The sequence below is a fragment of the Aspergillus karnatakaensis genome, assembly GCF_047715665.1.
Source record: "Aspergillus karnatakaensis strain CBS 102800 unplaced genomic scaffold BJY04scaffold_2, whole genome shotgun sequence".
NCBI classification, from domain to species: Eukaryota; Fungi; Ascomycota; class Eurotiomycetes; order Eurotiales; family Aspergillaceae; genus Aspergillus; species Aspergillus karnatakaensis.
Genome location: NW_027395714.1, coordinates 788333 through 805088, shown reverse-complemented (window position 1 = coordinate 805088; position 16756 = coordinate 788333). Strand labels below are relative to the sequence as shown.

Sequence of the window (16756 nt, the reverse complement as noted above, 5' to 3'; positions counted from 1 at the left end):
GTTAGATCGACTATCGTAGGGGGCCACTATCCATGAAGGTGTGAGATGTGTCTCAAAAAAGGTACGTGCATTGTGCCCGGCTTTGGGGGTCAGGTGTTCAGCGACTGAAGTCTTCTCTTCGACCTCCAAGGCGAATGAATCTGCGGATAGCTACAGGCCGACGACCAGCTTCCCCTCGAAACTCCAGTCGATTACGCTTTTCTTCGACAGATCGAACACCTCAACTTTCTCACCTTGAGAAGCCCTAAAAGAGACCTGCAGTTTCCCGCAGTACCTGATTGATCATTGTCCGCAATCGTCGCAGGGAAGGACAGCAACGGCGCTGCATGCATGCATGCATCCCAGTCACAAACGCAACAAGCTACCCCGTCCCGTCCCTCGGCGTGCAAGAAGATCCATACTGGACGTGCGTCGGCCGGGATGAGAACGCCGATTTAATTGCCATTGCAACTGCCTACATCTCAATTCTCGTCCGATGAAGAAACAATCGTGGGTGGCTCGTTGGCAAAAAGATTAGTCCACTTCCTCCTGGATCCAATGGAACCACTTTTTCTTCTTTCTATCCTGCTGCATTCGGAGCCGTTTGTACGACGCTTCTTGCCTTTGTTGGGAAATACACGCAAACCAGGTCATCTCGTTTACTGGTCGTGTGTTCCTTTCCTTCGCATGGTGTGGTATTTAAGTTTGGTGGTGGCTTCCTTTAACTCAGCCAATGCTGCCATCTTATCTTTCCACCGCGGGCTTATCTTAGCGAAGTAAGGGCACAAGAACACCTTCATTCTCTCTACAACTCGACGGAAATGCCAGCGGTTGGCCCTCGTGCCTCAAAGGAGGAGTTTATGCAGGCGCTCGCGCTGAACTCTCACGACCCCCAGCATGAGCAGTTTTACAGAGCAATGCGAGTATGTGACCGAGCCCCCTCGCCTATTGCAGCGCGACGCTGACCCTCACTTAAAGGACGAAACGATCATCGTTTACAACCGGTTAAACGAAGACTCGTCCAATCTCCTCGACACCGTTGCCGCCGATCCGTCTACCAAACCACCCTACTTCTGGCACCATGTCAAACCCGACCGGCAGCAATGGGCCATTCGAGAAATTGCACGGAATGCTTCACCCCAGACAAGGCCGCTCTTTGCAAGCGGGGACACTTCAGGCGAGTATGGACCGAACTGGGTGGCGGGGTGGTTGCTATACAGTGTATTTCGGTCGAGGGATGTGCGCAACAATCGAAACCGGAGAAAGGGCGACGACCAAGGTACTTCTGTTTTTTTTATTTTGGTTTGCAAAATTAGTGCATGGATCTAACAGATTGCATTGCAGGACAAGCCTCTAGGCAGTCGAAATCGACGGACACCGGCCAACCGAAGAAAGAGTACTATGACCCTGTGAGGAACGGATGATTAATGAAGGGCCTTGGAAGTTGAAGTCTGTTTCAGCAGAGCATAGCGTGGATAATAAGGTAGCTCGGTTCTTTCTCTCTTGTTTCTAGAATGCTAGCGCAGTTGGAGTTGGATATTTTACAAGTCGTCTCAAAATCTATTAATTCTTGTGCCTTTCCACAGTTCAATCTGTTGATTACTCCTCGAGTACGTTGATTTGATGCCTCAGATCCCATACCGGTTAGTCTACCTAATTGATTGAACAACCTCTTGTTCTTCAGTTTCAGTGGCATTACGCTGTTCCAAGATGGAGTCATCACGATGAACGGGTCTTATGGAGGCTCCTCTTTTGGAAAGGTGCGAGTCTCTAGGTACCTAGGCCCCGTCACTACTCTATCCTGAAGCGCTCTCAAGTTTCTCCTACTTGTGTTGGTGTTTCTCCTCACCAAGCGGGAATCCTAACACTGTCATTGCCCAAGCTGTGTTTCATTCTCCTAATTGAGGTCGAAGAAACCGCTATCCTAGCAATGGGACAGACTTCAATGCCTCCGCCGTCCCAACTAAACCTTTCACATCGAGATCCTCCTTCGTCAAGACTTCCTCCTCAACACTACTAAACCCCTTACCGTCCATGAGCGAAAGGTATTGGTTGGTGAGATCCGCGGTCTCACCCAGAACAGGCCACATCTTGACGTAGTCCGCACTCAATATCTGCACGCTGCGCGCTTCGATTCCATGGACCGCCGCAAACCATGCTAGCACCTCATTGAACGGTCGGGTCTCGTCAACCCCGGATACAATCTTCCCTGGCAAGGTCTTTTGCGGCTGCTCCAGGATGGCTTTGACAAAGAGACCGGGATTGATCTTCTCGTCTCCCAGAAGCGGGACGAGGGTCGACGGTGGTACGCTAATGAATTGCACGTAGGACCTGTTGCTGCCATCGATGGTGTGGATTCGGGTAGGATGCTGCGTCGGCATCAGGATGTTACTTGCGTACCATCCAATCCAGACGAAGGTGGTCTTCTGCAAAAGATCGGGAAGGGACCTGATATGACTATCGACCCTGTTTTTGCTCTCGAAGTAGGGAACAACGGCTCTTCCGCCGCTGTTCTGTCTCGTATTGGGTAGTGTCGACCACACGTAGTGCTCTAGAGAGTCTGTGGCGGCGGCCGCATTGGCGAGATTGATACCTTGTTGTGTTTCATTGTCCATTGACTTTTGGATGCCGATTGTCAGGAAGGAGTCGAAGAAATTCGTCACGGCAAAGATAGCATGAGATCCGTCAAAGGCAGATCGGAGAGATCCGATATTGTTGAGGTCGGCTTGGACGACCTCAACACCCTTCTCAACGAGGGCTCTGGCGGCATCACTCTGGGGGCTACGAGTGATTGCTCTGATGGAGTAAACAGGGCTGTTGAGGAGGGCTGTGATGACGGAGCCACCCTGCGCGCCCGTAGCGCCAACGACAGTTATGATCTTCTTGGACATGGTGAGTCAAGTAGGTATTGTTCTGAGATCCGCTTCTAGCTTTACACTCCCCTCGGGATTTGACTATTTTTATATACTAGACGCATCGGAGACATTAATAGATGAGTTAATTATTAGCGCCTTGGAAGTCTCCGAGCTCTGCACAACCAACATGGAGAAGGATCGAAGGATTCCATCCGCTTCGAGTACAAGTCAGCCGCACGGAGAGGGGTCTTATCAGAGAACCTCAGTCAGCTCGGTATGAAGATCCCTTATTGCCCCAGTCATGCCTTTGCGGGAGCTGAAAATAGAAACAATTATTTAATCTGCACGTAAGATAGCATGCAAACGCTGTACCCTTGGGCTTCCTTCCTCTGTTTAGCCTTCCAGAATATCTTTATAGCTTGCTGTTGCCGATGTAGTCTTTCCAAACCTTCTCTATATCATTCTTGTAAATAAAGTCCTTGTCGCCGTAGAGGAAGTTGTCAATCTTGTGCCTCAAGATTGTGTCAGAACTCAAATTCTCTGCTCGAGATTGTTGTTGCGCTTTGTCCTTGATCCCGTCCAGGTGCGCATACCTGCATTTAACATAATCAGGCCAAAGAACAAAAAAGGGGGGATCTTGACTGACATTCTTGCGTAGTATGGTGCCCGAATCCGCTGAAAGATATCGAGAGCTTCTTGAACTGCACTGGCGGAAGGACGCGAGTGTTCGAGTGCTCTAGCCAGGATCCAGCCGTCTTCCATCGCGAATGTAGCTCCAGAGCCAAATGCACCTGATAGAGGATGGCTAGCATCCCCAATAAGAGCAACCTTGCCCCAGCCTGTGATGTCGTTCAGACGGGGTCCGGCAAAGGTGGCAAACTCCCTCCATTCTCCTTCCTGCACCACGCTCACCGCGTCTCGTATGCGTTGGTCAAATTCCTAGATACAGTGTCAAAGATGAGACCAAGCTATGGAGCTCATTGGGTGGCTGTTGCGAACCTCAACTCGAGACGCCACTTTCTCATTCGTGGCGGGTATTCCCCACGGCACCGTTCCTGGGGTATCGGGCTCTCGATAAGATCGCACTGTGATCTCGAAGAGTGGGTTCTCTTTCTCTTCCTCGTCATCTTCGACATCTGAGAAGTATAGATGGCCTGCTTCACCCCACCACCATGAAGTAGTGGCCGTGATATCTTCCAGGTGGGCAAGCCGGGACCTGGGAACCAGAACACGGAAGGCGCTGTTCCCTGTGAACCGAAGCTGGTGGTCAGGAAATAAGGTCTTACGGACCACCTAGGTATCTTCACATCAGCAGTAGATACCTTCAATCAGACCAAGAGCCTCACTCACCGAGTGTATCCCATCGGCCCCGACAACAAGATCCGCCGCCGCCTCCGTCCCATCCTCAAAGAACAGCCTCGCCCCGTCTTTCCCCAGATCCTCCAGCGCAACAACCCTCTTACTAAACTGGATCAACCCCTCGGGTACCCTCTCCAACAGCGCCGTCTGTAGCCTCGTCCTCCGTGCCCGAATCGCACCACGACTATCCCCCTCTGCATTTTCCGGTGATTTCGTGATGTTCAAAATTTGGCCTGAGTATGCATTTCGATGATGTGTGTTGGACTTCGACCCCCCTTTGACATTATCGCTTGCCCCCAGAAGGTCCAGCACTTTCCACGCATTTGTGCTCAAGCTGATCCCGGCTCCGGCTTCCCGGGGCTCGGGGTGTTTTTCGTACAGGGTGATTTTTAGGAATGGGAGTTCCGAGAGAGCGATGGCTGTACCTAGGCCGCCGGGGCCGCCGCCGATGATTGCTACGGTTGTGATTGTTTGGGCAACCATTTTAGGGGTATGGTGTATTGACTAGGGTGAGCGTATGTTGGCTCTAAGACATATATAATAGAGGGGTTCTGGTGCGGGTAGGTCGGCGTGGCATGATTATCTGTAGTATACATAATCGCACGCCATAATCATCAATATGGTTAAATTGGAGATAGGATGGTCACTTTTTGGCAGGGCTATCAAAGACTATCAAGTTGTGTAAGCAACTAACTACATAAAGCTTGGTATATGCAGTGTATCGAGCAAGGGAGTATAGTTCAAACTTATGGGAATGATCAGCGGCGTACAAAAATAACGTTGTCAGGGGGGTGTCCGTCAGATCTGATTATAAGGAACAAGCTGTATACTTTAATCAATTTTTTGCTCTACCGCTTTGACGGCGAAGTACTTCTCTCTCAAGGCCTCATCCTTTAGAATAGGTTTGCTAATAACTTCTTCTTCTTCTTCTTCTTCTTCTTCTTCTTCTAATAATATAGGGCTGTGTTTCAACCATGTACGCCTCTTCGGCGATGATCAATATCTACTCGGATCTCTGCATCCCGTGTCATTGTTTTAACCCATGGTGGTCCCGTTGCCGTGCAGCGAGGGCGTCGTCGTTGTGTAGGATTTCGTGGGCTCTGTGTGCGAGAGTACAAAGAAAATTAAGATATCTCTGCTCTTTGGGAGCGAACGTGATTTCGTTGAAGACAGCATGTATGACGCGTATAGGGTAGGCAGATACTCCGGTGAACCTAACTGGAGGGTATAATAGTGACTTTAGATGGAACTTCTATTTGCGGAGTACTGCATCGTATGGTTATATATAGTCGAAGCATAATATAACAGGGAAGCCAGATTATGGGATAGACGGGGTTGCTTATGCCGACCGGGCTGCATATATCTATATATAGTGAATGAACACACTTCCGATTTTCTCCACAATATACAGAATTAGAGAAAGCAGCACCCTCGACCACCACAAATCTGGCATATGCAGAGGAGGAACGAACAGAAGCTTGTGCGTTGCACTTTATAGACTAAACAAAAATTCTATATAGTACATACGACCACAGGGTGTGGAGAACAGGGCTTCCCGTCCGCTCAGCCGTACTTAAGCCACACGCCGGCTGGTTAGTAGTATGGTGGGTGACCACATGCGAATCCCAGCTGTTGTATGTTTTTTTTTTTTTTTTTTTTTTTTTTTTTTTTTTTTTGTTTTGCTCGCGTCGAGTATCTCACAGCTGCCATTGCAGCCTTCATTCTGTGTACAAGCGGATATTCCATTTCCCCCTAGACACAAACCACCTCACCAAGGCAATGATATCGGTATTGCAGAACTCGATGCAGGGTGCCCCTCAGCCCATATGGCATCAGGACGATCAAAACTATTCAAAACTCCACACGAACTGCAGCCTTTCCCTCCAGATGTTTGTCCCGCAGGAAATCCAAGAACTGCACCCAAGTTCCTGATAAGAGGTGTATCGCTGAGAAATCAATGTGTTGCATCAAGGGGCTCAGACTGGCACAGAACCTGGCGAGCTCAACCGAGTCGAGCGAAACATGGGACAGGTGCTATCCGTGGATTCTTTGAGAAATGCACGGCTCTTTCCAGTGACTCCTGATTGAGGTTTACCTGGAGATAGGGCATAGAAGAGGCGGCGCCAACTCATTGAAAACCACATGCTGGCAACAGTCTTGCGGCGAGCCTCATCCTCCTTGTCGACACCGACCCAGGGTCTGAACTGCACGGTGTTCTTACCCTCTGCTTCGATATGTGGATCTCGGAAGTATCCAAGAATTTCACAGAGAATGTCCACAGGGATATGAGGCCTATTGTTACCCTAGGCTGGAGCACTGTCAAGGAAGAAGAGACTTCAGGCTTTGCTCTTACTCTGATGGTATCCTGCTGAGAGGTGAATGATTCACCCTGATCAAACCGGCTACCCACAGGTGGTGTGAGGAAACCAACAACCTTGGCTCTGGCAATTCAAAATACGTGAGTAAAACAGCCCGTTATGTTTGGTGCTGGTGCTGGCCGAGAGTCAATCCCTTCTAGATAACACCCAAGGATAGCAAGTCATGCTAAAATGGCCACTGCGGCTTCAAATGCAACTCAAAATATATGTACAAATAATAATATACATGGGGAATGGGGTTTCCAGGCGGCTCAATCATCCGCCCGCTTCTTGCCGCCCTCATGTTCGTCCTCGTCCTTCCTCTGGTTGCGCTCTTCCTTCAAGGCCTTGATGACACGCTCATCTCGCTCGTCGTGCCTCTCATCCCACTCTGCGTCGTATTCGGCGGCAATCGTTTTAATCTCCCTGCGTAGGGAATTTCCTTCATAGATCAAGTTCTCCCAGAGCTGTAGATCCACTCCCTTTAGCTGATATAGTTTCTTCTGGCGAGCATTTATCGTAAAGTCTAGCGCTGAACGGTATGAAATCTCACGGTTGTGGTATAGGAACCACAAGTAACCACCCATAAGGGTCGACAAACTGGCCAGGTAAGTGATTGGCTCCATCGTGTCCCATCCTAGGCTCGTCTGGAAGGTAAGCTCATAGACAAGACCCCACCAGAAGACTAGCACACCGAATCCACCCAGGGCCACGCGTTGTGCACCTCGGTGTGCCAATTTATCACACTCGTGTTTGATCTCCGCGATATTCCGAATCCGGTCGGAGAGCTTCCTTAGGCGCATGCGAAGGTAATGCGTCCGCTCGTCAAAAGACGGCACTGTTATCTTGATCTGATCTAGCCCTGATGGTGCGCCTTCAAGGGCAACAATAAACTCTCCCGCGCGCGCCGCATCCCGAATGAAGTCGCCAATTTCTGTGGCGTGTGACCAGCGTACGTATCGTTGGTCGGCATCATGACCGTTGGGCTCGGCCTGCCGAATCGAACTGTACGTGTCGAGTTCGTTATCCGGCGGGCTAGTCTCCTCGGGATGGCCCTGGCCTTTATCATCTGCAACCGCCACCTCCTCAACCTCCATCTCATTGGACGGATCGACCGACTTCTTGGACTTCTTGCTTCGTGCTTTCCGTGGCCGAATGGGGTGGTCCTCGTATTGGAAGGCGATGAAGGATACACCTGGCCGTCTTTCACATCCGTCCTCGTCTGTGATTGGAGAGAGCTCTGCCTGGATTAGACGTTCCAAATAGGACAGTGGCTGCTGTGAGTGGATGAGTATAGCGATAGTCTCGACGTCTACATGTGAGATCAGCGAAGCTCAGCAGTTGTGCGCGCTCGAGGGACACTCACCCTTGGGGTGGTCAGTCGGCAGTGGAATGAGAAGCTTCAATAACCTCGACGGGGTAGTTAACAGTTTTCCTATTAAGTCTCAGTATCGACACAGCATCCTTCATTGGTGGACAGACTCAAAATACATACCTTTTTCTGGTGTCCCACTAAAATTATCTCTTGGCCTTGTCTCACGACGCAGCCGGCCCTCCTCTTCAATCTCCTCAGACCCGTTTCGCTCATACGAGCTATTACTACGAGCACCCCGCGTCTTATTCCCAGCGAGTATACCCCTTTCGTACGGCCCAATGTCCAGCACTGACGAGACTGATGCTCTTCCGAATGGGTATGTGGTCTTCCCATTATCCAATGCTCCAGAATGCACGCGCTGGTTCCACACCCGACTCCCCGCTAGGACGTAGGTCTGTCGAAGGCCGCGAGACATTCCGGAACTCAAAAGCTGCGAAGCACGCGAGCACAGGACATTCCCGCGTCCAGCGCGTAATTCTCTTGCTATCACCGAGGCATGGCGGCCTCCGAGCGCTAACTGCATATCTCTATGCTAGAACAAGATGGTTGTTTTCTCAATCGGCCGGTACAGGTGTCGGGGGAAAGTAGCCGCTGCAGGTACGTAATCGAGGCTGTACTATATCTAGTAGTAGTGGTCTCGGAGAAGAATGCGGGGAAGGAAAGTGTTGTGAGTGTCTTGTTTGTGGTGGGTAAGCAGTCTGGAAAACGCCTCGCAGTTAGTCTGACTGTCTGACTGTTCTACCCGGGCAATGAATGAGGAACTGAGTGTTGAGTCTCTTTCTCCTCCGTGGTGATGATAAAAACATTTGGATTCCTCTTGATCCTTGCTTGGGCAGTCTAGACGGTCTGATGTCATGATGACTCAGCCATATCAGGTACCTAACATCATGCCTTCCCTTTCGGGAATGCGGTCGTGCTGCCCAGGTGGCTGTGGCTGAGCATTGTTTACGTGGCGAGCTTGGGTTTTACGAAGGGTACCTAGCTATGTACTATGTCTAGTTGTGCAGGTTGTGGTTGCTGCAAATCACCTAGGCACCACCGTACCAAAGGCAAGCCTGTCAATTCTTATACAGCTCGCATACTGGTGATATTAGTGGGGAGCCAAGGAAATAGCGCTATTTGCCTGTGAGGGCAATACAATGACCGTTTGCCGACCACGATGCAACGTTAAGAACGCATACGACCGGGAACTCTGTGAGCCGGCCAGCAGATCAGATTCATTACTTATCGTCATCGCTCGCTCTGGTAAGTCAAATAGTGGAACAGTTTAGATGGTAGGTAGCAAGGCTAAAAATGAGAACAATTTAGCAACAAAGGACAAATCAGACATCTCGATCTATAGGATATTGAGGTCATGTCATAAGTCATCAAGTCATTGAATGGCGTGTCGTCTCGCACAGCATCTGAGCATTTGGCCCTTCCCTGAAGTTCAAGCTTCACCCGGTCTTTCTTGTCCAACGCGCTCGTATGGATGTCGTGCGGGATAGGCGCTTTGGAAAGAGTGGATATAAGCTATCACGCTCGACCACTGAATGCAAGACCCCTGGGCGGGCCAATGGGCCGCCGGTCACGGCCTAATCGGCCCCCCTCGTAGCTCTCAGGACTGCTTCCTCCACTTCTGCTTCCTTCACTCGTCGAAATATCACCGTCGTCTGCGTAGCGGGATCTTCTTCCCTTGCCAATGGCTACGGGGATTCCCTGGACTACCCCACCGTGGTCGTGGCCAGCCGGGTACTTGCCATCGTTCACTGAAAAGTTGCGACAAATAAGGTAGGCTCGCATGGCTGCATTTTCCCTAGCAAGGGTCTCCGAGGTGCAAACCAGATCTGTCTGGTACTCGCGGTTGTTGACACGGACGATGCAGGTGTACCCTGTAGCGCTGGCGTAGCATTCGTAGACTGGCTCTGACCAGTGACGGCGTCGGCAGAGACCTGCACAATGGTTATTGGACACTGAACGTGGGAGGTTACTTTAGGTGATCTAAATCCCCAGCCCGCAACACCAATGACTGCAATTCTCCGAGGGATCATCGACAAATCACACGAGGTGAAGATAAGGTAGCCGCCTCTGATGTTCTATGTCCAAGCTAGGACCTGCAGCCCTCGTAAAAAGACAATCGACAGGGCAATCAATGACAACCGGTGTGCGCGGTGGAGGAACATCTGAGAGTCCAATCGGAATAGCACGATCCGACGGCAAGGGACCTCGAACAAATATAGAGAGACTACATACTTGCAAGGTAGAGTACATAGTACATCTTGGAACAAGGTAGATACCCAATGGATGCGTAGAGTACGACGATATTGGGTGAGTATTCGCTGCCTCAGTCTCGATACTGCACAAGATCCCGGCAAATTTGGAAGGCTTGTTGAGACGAGCCCTATATTAACGGCCCGTTTGTTTGATGCCCAATGACCACGTATTTCTGCAACAACCAGAGATCCGCGACAGGGGAGAGAGGTCGAAAAGGTCTAGGTTGATCAAGTTGAAGTAGAAAGAAGGCAACTTCAGGCTAACAGCCTAAAGACGGGAGAGAAAGCAGTCTGCCCTTGAGCTCGCTGGAGATGGGAAAAAAAGAAAGGTCGGCGATGGCTCTCATGTTGGTTAGGTATAGTCAGCTCAATAAATGAGGTGGGGGGTCATAAAGCAGCGGGCAAGAGTCAAGAGCAGTTCGAGAGGGACAAAAATTCTCAATAGGCGAAAAGATTGAAGAAAATTAATAGAAAATATTAAAACGGACGCAAGAGTAACGGCTTCCAACCGGTGCAATGGGTTTTCTCCACCAAGTCGGTGGACAGTAAAGAGGAAGAGATGAACTCAATGGCCCAGCGCGGTCCTAAAGTTCCCTAGCTTCAATCGTCTCATTTTCTTTCTGTTTGGAGGTTGAAACCCTGATGTGCTGGCATGGCTTGTAGCCAGTGATTTAGCATGAAAGATCAGAACGTACTGACCCATCTGCCACGGTGTAATTCGCCGCTGATCTAGGCGGCGAAGATTGACATGGTGCTCAGGACTTCCCGACCAAATCGGCCATCTCGGCCTTCCATAAATCCTGCAGGATGAGTGCCAGTTTCCTGGGTGCAAACCATCCTGAGGCGAGTGTTCTGGGATTTTCCTTTTTCTCGGGTGGCCTCAGATGGAGAGAGTGAGATGGTGGCTTCATGGACCCCGCAAAACAATCAAAGCCGTGGAATCATCATCCCGGCACCAGGATTCAGCAGTCAAGAAATACCTGCATTGAAGATAATAGATTAGGAATAGCCTCGACAGTCCGCTAATGCAGACAATGATGGTTCAGGACGAGGGGTCGACTCATGTCGCGCAGAGAAGCGCTGTTTGAATTCCCCGGATGGGATTTGTGACTGTCCAGAGGCCATAGAGGGGGTATGGGCCCAAATTCATCAAGGATCCAGGACAATATTCATTGTATTCCTCGATACACGTATCGCAATGCGATTCAAGGTCGCGATTCTGCATTGGTTGGATGGGATGCTAAGAGTCGATCATACTCATATTCTTGGCTCGGTTCGTAGACCGAGAAAGCCCCCTCCGCCTCTTGTAGTCAATTTTCCTAGTTAGCTCTCAGTCCGTCAGGGTGTATAATCATTGGCAACCATTGTATGATGACGAACGTTTCAAGAAACAAATTCCAAGAGGAATCAAGGAAAAGTATCGATGGCGGCATTATTTCCGAGTTGGATAGTAATATTTGGCGTTCATCTATCAACGATATTCCTAGGTGGGACGATAGGCTGCCAGTGAGGGACAACGGAGAAGCTCTGGAATGCTAACGGGTGGATCAAGCCCAGATTGGCCGGACCTTGTTTCGTTAATTATGTTGACAAGCAGGCATCGGATGCAATGATGAGTTGGCAGTTTCGCTTGCTTCGCGCGGCGGGGAACCCATGCCACTTTCTCTACACGAGGTTCGAGAGGCCAAAAAAGATTGAAACCTTGCAGCAACATTAGCTTGATCCTCTCCCTATTGTTCACTGATGTCTTCGAGAAAGTCTCAACTCACCGTCAGAGAGAGTCCCCTTCTGCCTTGAATCTACCTCGATTCCTTTCGCCTTTCGGGATGAACGGGTTGCAGCATAAGACTGTGCCGGAGTCTGTGCATGGTGCGAGTGTGCTTCTGTCCCGACTCGCGACTTGGGAAATTAATCTTGCGGTGCTGTTGATAATGACGTGAATCGGAGCGCGTTGCCTCTGGGTTCTCGAGTGACCCCTCCCCCTTTCTCACGAACCTTGTCGCCCCTCCGATGTGCCTCGAGCGCGCTTACCCATGACGGAGCAGAGGGCCTTATAGTGGATTAGTCTTGAACATGATATGACAGGCAGGTCTGGTAGTGCTGCTATGGAGTGCATGTGAAAAAAGGAGGCTGAAATGTGCTCACGGCCTTGAAGAGGGAGTTGGAAAAAGAAAGGAAGCCTTGAGGGTCTCTGGTTGGTGACCGAAGACCACTGACTGGTCACTTTCTTGATAGGTACTCCGTACTAGCAGGGACTCAACACATTCAACTGCACCAAACTAGAATAGATCAATTTCACTGGCATCAATAATTTCACGCCCATCCATAGGAGCAGAGGTTCTTGACGATTGACAACTGTGTGGCACATGGCATAGGTGCTTTGCTCAGATAAACATCCTCCAACGGCGAGTTTACTGTACATTTGGACCATGAAAAGTCGAGTTCTCGAACCATCTATATACCCAACGGCAAGTCATAAGATCCAGATTCCACACCATAGACAGGGATATGTTCGCGGAGAATCTAAACCGGATTCCCTTACGCCGATCAATGCCGACCTTTCATTGCGCCCCCAGAGGATTTTCCTCACACCATAGACGTATCGTCTCTGCCGCCTCATGCGGAATCACATAGAGGGGGTGAAACGCCTTGAGACGGTCGGTCTCTTCAAATACATTTACGTCGGACTCATGGTCATCTGAATCTCGCGAAGGGCGATGTTTCCAGGAAAATGCGGAGGGAAAGTGGCCATCAGAAACGACGCTTGTGTCAGTGCGATAGTGGTGATGTTGAACAGAGCTTAGGCCCGTGAGAGTGTAGCATGTATGATACGAATCGGGGTGCCTTTCGGATTCATAAGTTAGTATCTCCCAAGTAACCTTATCACCACAAAGCAGAGGCTCAACGTACTTTCCAGGCTTGTCGCGGAGTCCACCACTTTTTGCTTGACAACAACCAAGGATGTATCTTGTAAGTCCCTCTCGGCTGTAGAGATTACCGACAGCAGACAGCTGCGATGATGTAGCAGTGACGGTTCCCTCGAGCGCGGATTGGATCAAGGGCCAGCAACTTCCAACCCAGTGACTATAACACCCATCCACAAGTTTGTTGGTTCTTCCTGCAAACCCCCCTTCAGGTGCATACTGCCGTGCGGAAAGCCATGATAGGAGTAATGGGACATCCATGCAGCTGTTGTTCCTTGTCAGCACCAGGGTTTAAAGGATTTTTTGAACGGGGCATTTCACCTGGGCACAGTGCTTTCAGGTTGGCCAAGGATGCATAGGCACGCCAATGCACAGAATGCGTAGGCGCCATGCGCCTCTGAGCCGGGGCTGCCGGATATTCCGCCTTCGAACGTCTGGCCTAGGGGGCTTTAGCAGTTGCAGCCCGATGATTGGAGTGTAGAATGAAGCTCACATCGAGAAAGGTAGTCTGAGAGACCATCCGTGAAATTCTGCAGGCCATACTCTCGCGCTTCGGCCTCGGGGGGCAGAGTAAGTGGTAAGTTCAAAAGCGAGATAATCACCATTGCGCAGTAGGCGCCTCTGACCATTCGTCAGAAAAGTGAAGCCGGCGCACAACAAGATGGAAGGGGAAAGATTACCGGACGTCTTCCTCCCCACCTTCGCAGACTGCGATGCCTCCACCGGGCTGCTTCAGTTTTCCCAGCCAATTCCACCTGTTTCACTGTTAGTTGTGTTCCTCTCGAGATTAGATGCCCCATCTCACATGGCTTGACGATCAATGAGGCCCCATGCCTCTTCTCCTCCAGCCATGGCGAGAGAGAGAACTGCAGCATAAGTTGGGGCACAGTGTGACATTTGGCCATGACCTCCTCCAAACCCACCTGTAGGGTTCTGCATAGGAGAGAAGGTAGAGATTACACTAATAAAGAAAGGGCTCAGACATGTTCTCATATCACAAAGCTTGTGGCAGGGGTCAAGTCAGGGCGCCCAGATAGCAAAGGCACATCTGCAGGCAAGCGCGAGATTGAAATTCAAACCAAGCAATTGCTTACCGTTGGCGGTATTTACTGACGTCTTCTCCGAGGAGACTCAAGCCAGCCAGCGCCCAGTAGACCATCCATGGTCGACTCGCATCAAGTCCAACGAAACCTGAAGGGTAGTCCTCCAAGGAATCGTATAAATAGCCGATATGCTCATCCCGCTTCAGAGGGAACACCCCATAACGACTTAGCGGACCCTTTTGACTGCCTTGAACACCCTTGAGAAAAGGTAGGCACTTATTGACGGTCTCCTGCTGCAGTTCAGTTGTCTCTGTAAGCAGAGCGTCGCGTATCACAGGCAGCTCTGTAAAGAGGGGTGGGATTCCGGGATGTATTGTTGTAGTTTCAGCCATCCTCACGTCTTGTTTTTGCTGCCGATGGGAGTCGTCGGGAGCGGATACTGAAGATAGATTGCTACTGCGCAAGCTTTTGGATTCGACACCCTCTACTTGGGCTGTGTGGTTGGTGGTTGGAAAGCGAACCTTGCGACGGCTTTTCCCCGCGGCAGCAACGACAGGCATGAACACTCTTGAGGGGAACAAATATATAAGCACCTGACAGGACTGAATTATTTCCGCATTGAAGTGTCACCTGAGATCGTGACTAGTAACTATTGTAGCGGATGGCTGTATCGATTGTCCTTCCTCTGGTTGACAATTGAGGGAGAGAGCATTGTTCTTTTTTGCTGACCAAATCACCAGACGCCCCTCAACCCAAACCCATCTGGCGAACCAGCCAAGTGCGAAAGACTGCCTTCTGCCACAACTCCAGCCCTCTCATGAGAAAGAGTGCAAGAACTGCCCAAGAAGTTGCTGATGGGATATCGTAGCGCCCTAAGATACTGACATTTTTTCTCTGGCTGAAGTCACGGTGCATCGCATGGATTGTCTTACAGCCTGCCACTTTGATGACAGGTCCCGTGATGTCTCCTACCCACTATAGCCAGTCAGGAAATGATCACCATCCCAGCCTCAATCTTAACTTACTACTGGACTCACTTCCACAGCCTTGAAGATTCCAGAGAATGCCACACAAGAGATGTTTTGCTCAAGTGCTGGACCAACACCAAGCCCTTTCCTCTCTGAAGGGAAACCCACTTGCTTACCTAGTCGCGGGAAGCTTGACCACGCTCGTCCTCGGCGCTTAAAAGGCAAAAACCCCGGCTTCGGCTGGGTTCCCTAGTAATCGCTGCTCACAGAGTCACAAACAGCCTAACGTGACAGCTACGATGGCCTGCATATCCCAGCCAGGTTTTAAAGTTATTAGTCGTACACTTATTACACTGCCAATTGCGAAGTGCACCTCACGACACTGTCAAACCCCGCATTTGCAAGAATGCCAGTTTCTCTGGCTTGTGCTATAACAGCACGCTGCTGACAACCAGAAACTCCTGGTGCTTCTATTCGAATACGAGCATGCGTACAAGGGCTTGAAGCTTCAAACAACCTGGATACTTGGCTTGCAGCCGCGGAGCGGCGGCCTGCGAGTCAGGATCAAATAATGTCTTCGATATGGCTCGCAGTCAGCACCTCTATTCGCCAGTGTTTGTTCAGTGGGGGGTCCTTCCAAGGTTCAAAGTTCAAGGACCCCTCCGGACCCCCGGCTGGCGGCTGCAGCGAAATTCTTACGACGTGCAACATCTTGCCGCCAGAAAGGTTTGCGCAGTACGATTTCTAATCTGGGAAGCTCCGTGGTGGCTCTCTGAGACCGAGTATTACACGCCTATTGATGGGTGAACCTGATAGAAGACTTTCCGCCTTGCAGGTCGGCTAAGAAGCAAGATATGATCCGTCACTAGATCTTCATCTCTGCCCGAGCCCTGATCAGGTAACGTCGGGTTGCCACTTCACCCTTGCTCATGCAAGATTTTGATGAGGTTGAAGGTCAGCGCTAAAAAAGAACATCAAAGAAACGGGACAAGAGAGATGAGCTCGTCGAGATTCTAGATGAGAAAGAAGGTATGTCCTGATATTTTCGTACGTCATGGTTGCTTCTTACGGTCACAAGCTGCGGAAGAACTGTTGCTTGCATGCTTTATCTCGCCGACCATTATTAACTCTAATCCGGAGTATATCCTCTCCTCATTAATACCGTCTGCTTCTGTGAGTCTCATCGCGTCAGTCGACCGAAACGAGAATAGTCTGGAGCGGAGGTAATGAGATGCTGCACAGTAGCGCGCGAATGAAGATTTTTGGAGCTAGCGCACCGTCAGCCACCTTGTTGGCAACGAGCGCTGCTCGGATACATGTGTGCGGCCATGATTGATCATTGACCACTGATTGAGGGCTGGTTATTATTGGCAGCGGCTGACTAGATAAACGTTAATTGAGTCTGTCGTCTGAAAGCATGACCACACTGCCACAGAGATATGTCCTTACTCAACTCAAAGGTGAGACGGAGCTGGAGGAACAGGGGAATATCTAAGGGCTCAGCAGGCGGACAGAATGTTCTGTGTTTATCTTCAAGCCTAGAGGTGACAGACAGTCTGAAAACTTACTTACTCCGAGAGGGTGGCCTGTCACAGCCGCTGGAAGAAAAAGGGCCGTGCTGACAACAACCTTGTCCTTTGTGCT

General features: G+C 50.3%; 5 protein-coding genes across 5 annotated transcripts; 1 reads left to right on the top strand and 4 right to left on the bottom strand.

Annotated features, from left to right (window-relative positions):
• Nucleotides 1-800: 800 nt before the first annotated feature.
• Nucleotides 801-1403, top strand: BJY04DRAFT_213066 (uncharacterized protein; the record flags this gene model as incomplete). The annotated part of the gene is made up of 3 exons (XM_073714766.1): nt 801-902; nt 958-1258; nt 1324-1403. The coding sequence occupies 3 exons, from the start codon at nt 801-803 to the stop codon at nt 1401-1403; spliced, it is 483 nt and encodes a 160-aa protein (XP_073576920.1).
• A 140-nt stretch (nt 1404-1543) lies between these two features.
• On the bottom strand, nt 1544-2905 carry BJY04DRAFT_177308 (NmrA/HSCARG family protein). Its single transcript, XM_073709590.1, has one exon. It carries the CDS (start codon nt 2868-2870, stop codon nt 1899-1901), a length of 972 nt encoding a protein of 323 aa, XP_073576919.1. The 5' UTR covers nt 2871-2905; the 3' UTR covers nt 1544-1898.
• BJY04DRAFT_177307 (uncharacterized protein) lies at nt 2906-4737 on the bottom strand. Its single transcript, XM_073709589.1, has 4 exons — nt 4185-4737; nt 3834-4127; nt 3481-3773; nt 2906-3427 (listed from the first exon to the last, which is right to left on the bottom strand). Exons 1-4 carry the CDS (start codon nt 4674-4676, stop codon nt 3247-3249), a joined length of 1260 nt encoding a protein of 419 aa, XP_073576918.1. The 5' UTR covers nt 4677-4737; the 3' UTR covers nt 2906-3246.
• A 1995-nt stretch (nt 4738-6732) lies between these two features.
• Nucleotides 6733-8770, bottom strand: BJY04DRAFT_177303 (uncharacterized protein). The gene is made up of 3 exons (XM_073709588.1): nt 8046-8770; nt 7917-7985; nt 6733-7862 (listed from the first exon to the last, which is right to left on the bottom strand). The coding sequence occupies exons 1-3, from the start codon at nt 8446-8448 to the stop codon at nt 6823-6825; spliced, it is 1512 nt and encodes a 503-aa protein (XP_073576917.1). The 5' UTR covers nt 8449-8770; the 3' UTR covers nt 6733-6822.
• A 3359-nt stretch (nt 8771-12129) lies between these two features.
• BJY04DRAFT_47103 (CAAX farnesyltransferase subunit beta RAM1) lies at nt 12130-15218 on the bottom strand. Its single transcript, XM_073720457.1, has 8 exons — nt 15170-15218; nt 14196-15119; nt 13907-14062; nt 13782-13856; nt 13595-13722; nt 13423-13540; nt 13088-13366; nt 12130-13021 (listed from the first exon to the last, which is right to left on the bottom strand). The coding sequence occupies exons 2-8, from the start codon at nt 14702-14704 to the stop codon at nt 12739-12741; spliced, it is 1548 nt and encodes a 515-aa protein (XP_073576916.1). The 5' UTR covers nt 14705-15119; nt 15170-15218; the 3' UTR covers nt 12130-12738.
• Nucleotides 15219-16756: the final 1538 nt, after the last annotated feature.

Bases quoted from the DNA above. Each gene is read 5' to 3' on its own strand.
- BJY04DRAFT_177308 (XM_073709590.1), bottom strand. From the start codon at position 2,870: ATGTCCAAGAAGATCATAACTGTCGTTGGCGCTACGGGCGCGCAGGGT.
- BJY04DRAFT_177307 (XM_073709589.1), bottom strand. From the start codon at position 4,676: ATGGTTGCCCAAACAATCACAACCGTAGCAATCATCGGCGGCGGCCCC. The intron at 4,128-4,184 runs GTGAGTGAGGCT...GAAGATACCTAG, and splicing joins GGGCCGATGGGATACACTCG to GTGGTCCGTAAGACCTTATT. The intron at 3,774-3,833 runs GTTCGCAACAGC...CACTGTATCTAG, and splicing joins AAGTGGCGTCTCGAGTTGAG to GAATTTGACCAACGCATACG.
- BJY04DRAFT_177303 (XM_073709588.1), bottom strand. From the start codon at position 8,448: ATGCAGTTAGCGCTCGGAGGCCGCCATGCCTCGGTGATAGCAAGAGAA. The intron at 7,986-8,045 runs GTATGTATTTTG...GAGACTTAATAG, and splicing joins TAGTGGGACACCAGAAAAAG to GAAAACTGTTAACTACCCCG. The intron at 7,863-7,916 runs GTGAGTGTCCCT...TCTCACATGTAG, and splicing joins GCCGACTGACCACCCCAAGG to ACGTCGAGACTATCGCTATA.
- BJY04DRAFT_47103 (XM_073720457.1), bottom strand. From the start codon at position 14,704: ATGCCTGTCGTTGCTGCCGCGGGGAAAAGCCGTCGCAAGGTTCGCTTT. The intron at 13,367-13,422 runs GTGAAATGCCCC...AAGGAACAACAG, and splicing joins CCTGAAAGCACTGTGCCCAG to CTGCATGGATGTCCCATTAC. The intron at 13,022-13,087 runs GTACGTTGAGCC...TGAATCCGAAAG, and splicing joins CTCCGCGACAAGCCTGGAAA to GCACCCCGATTCGTATCATA.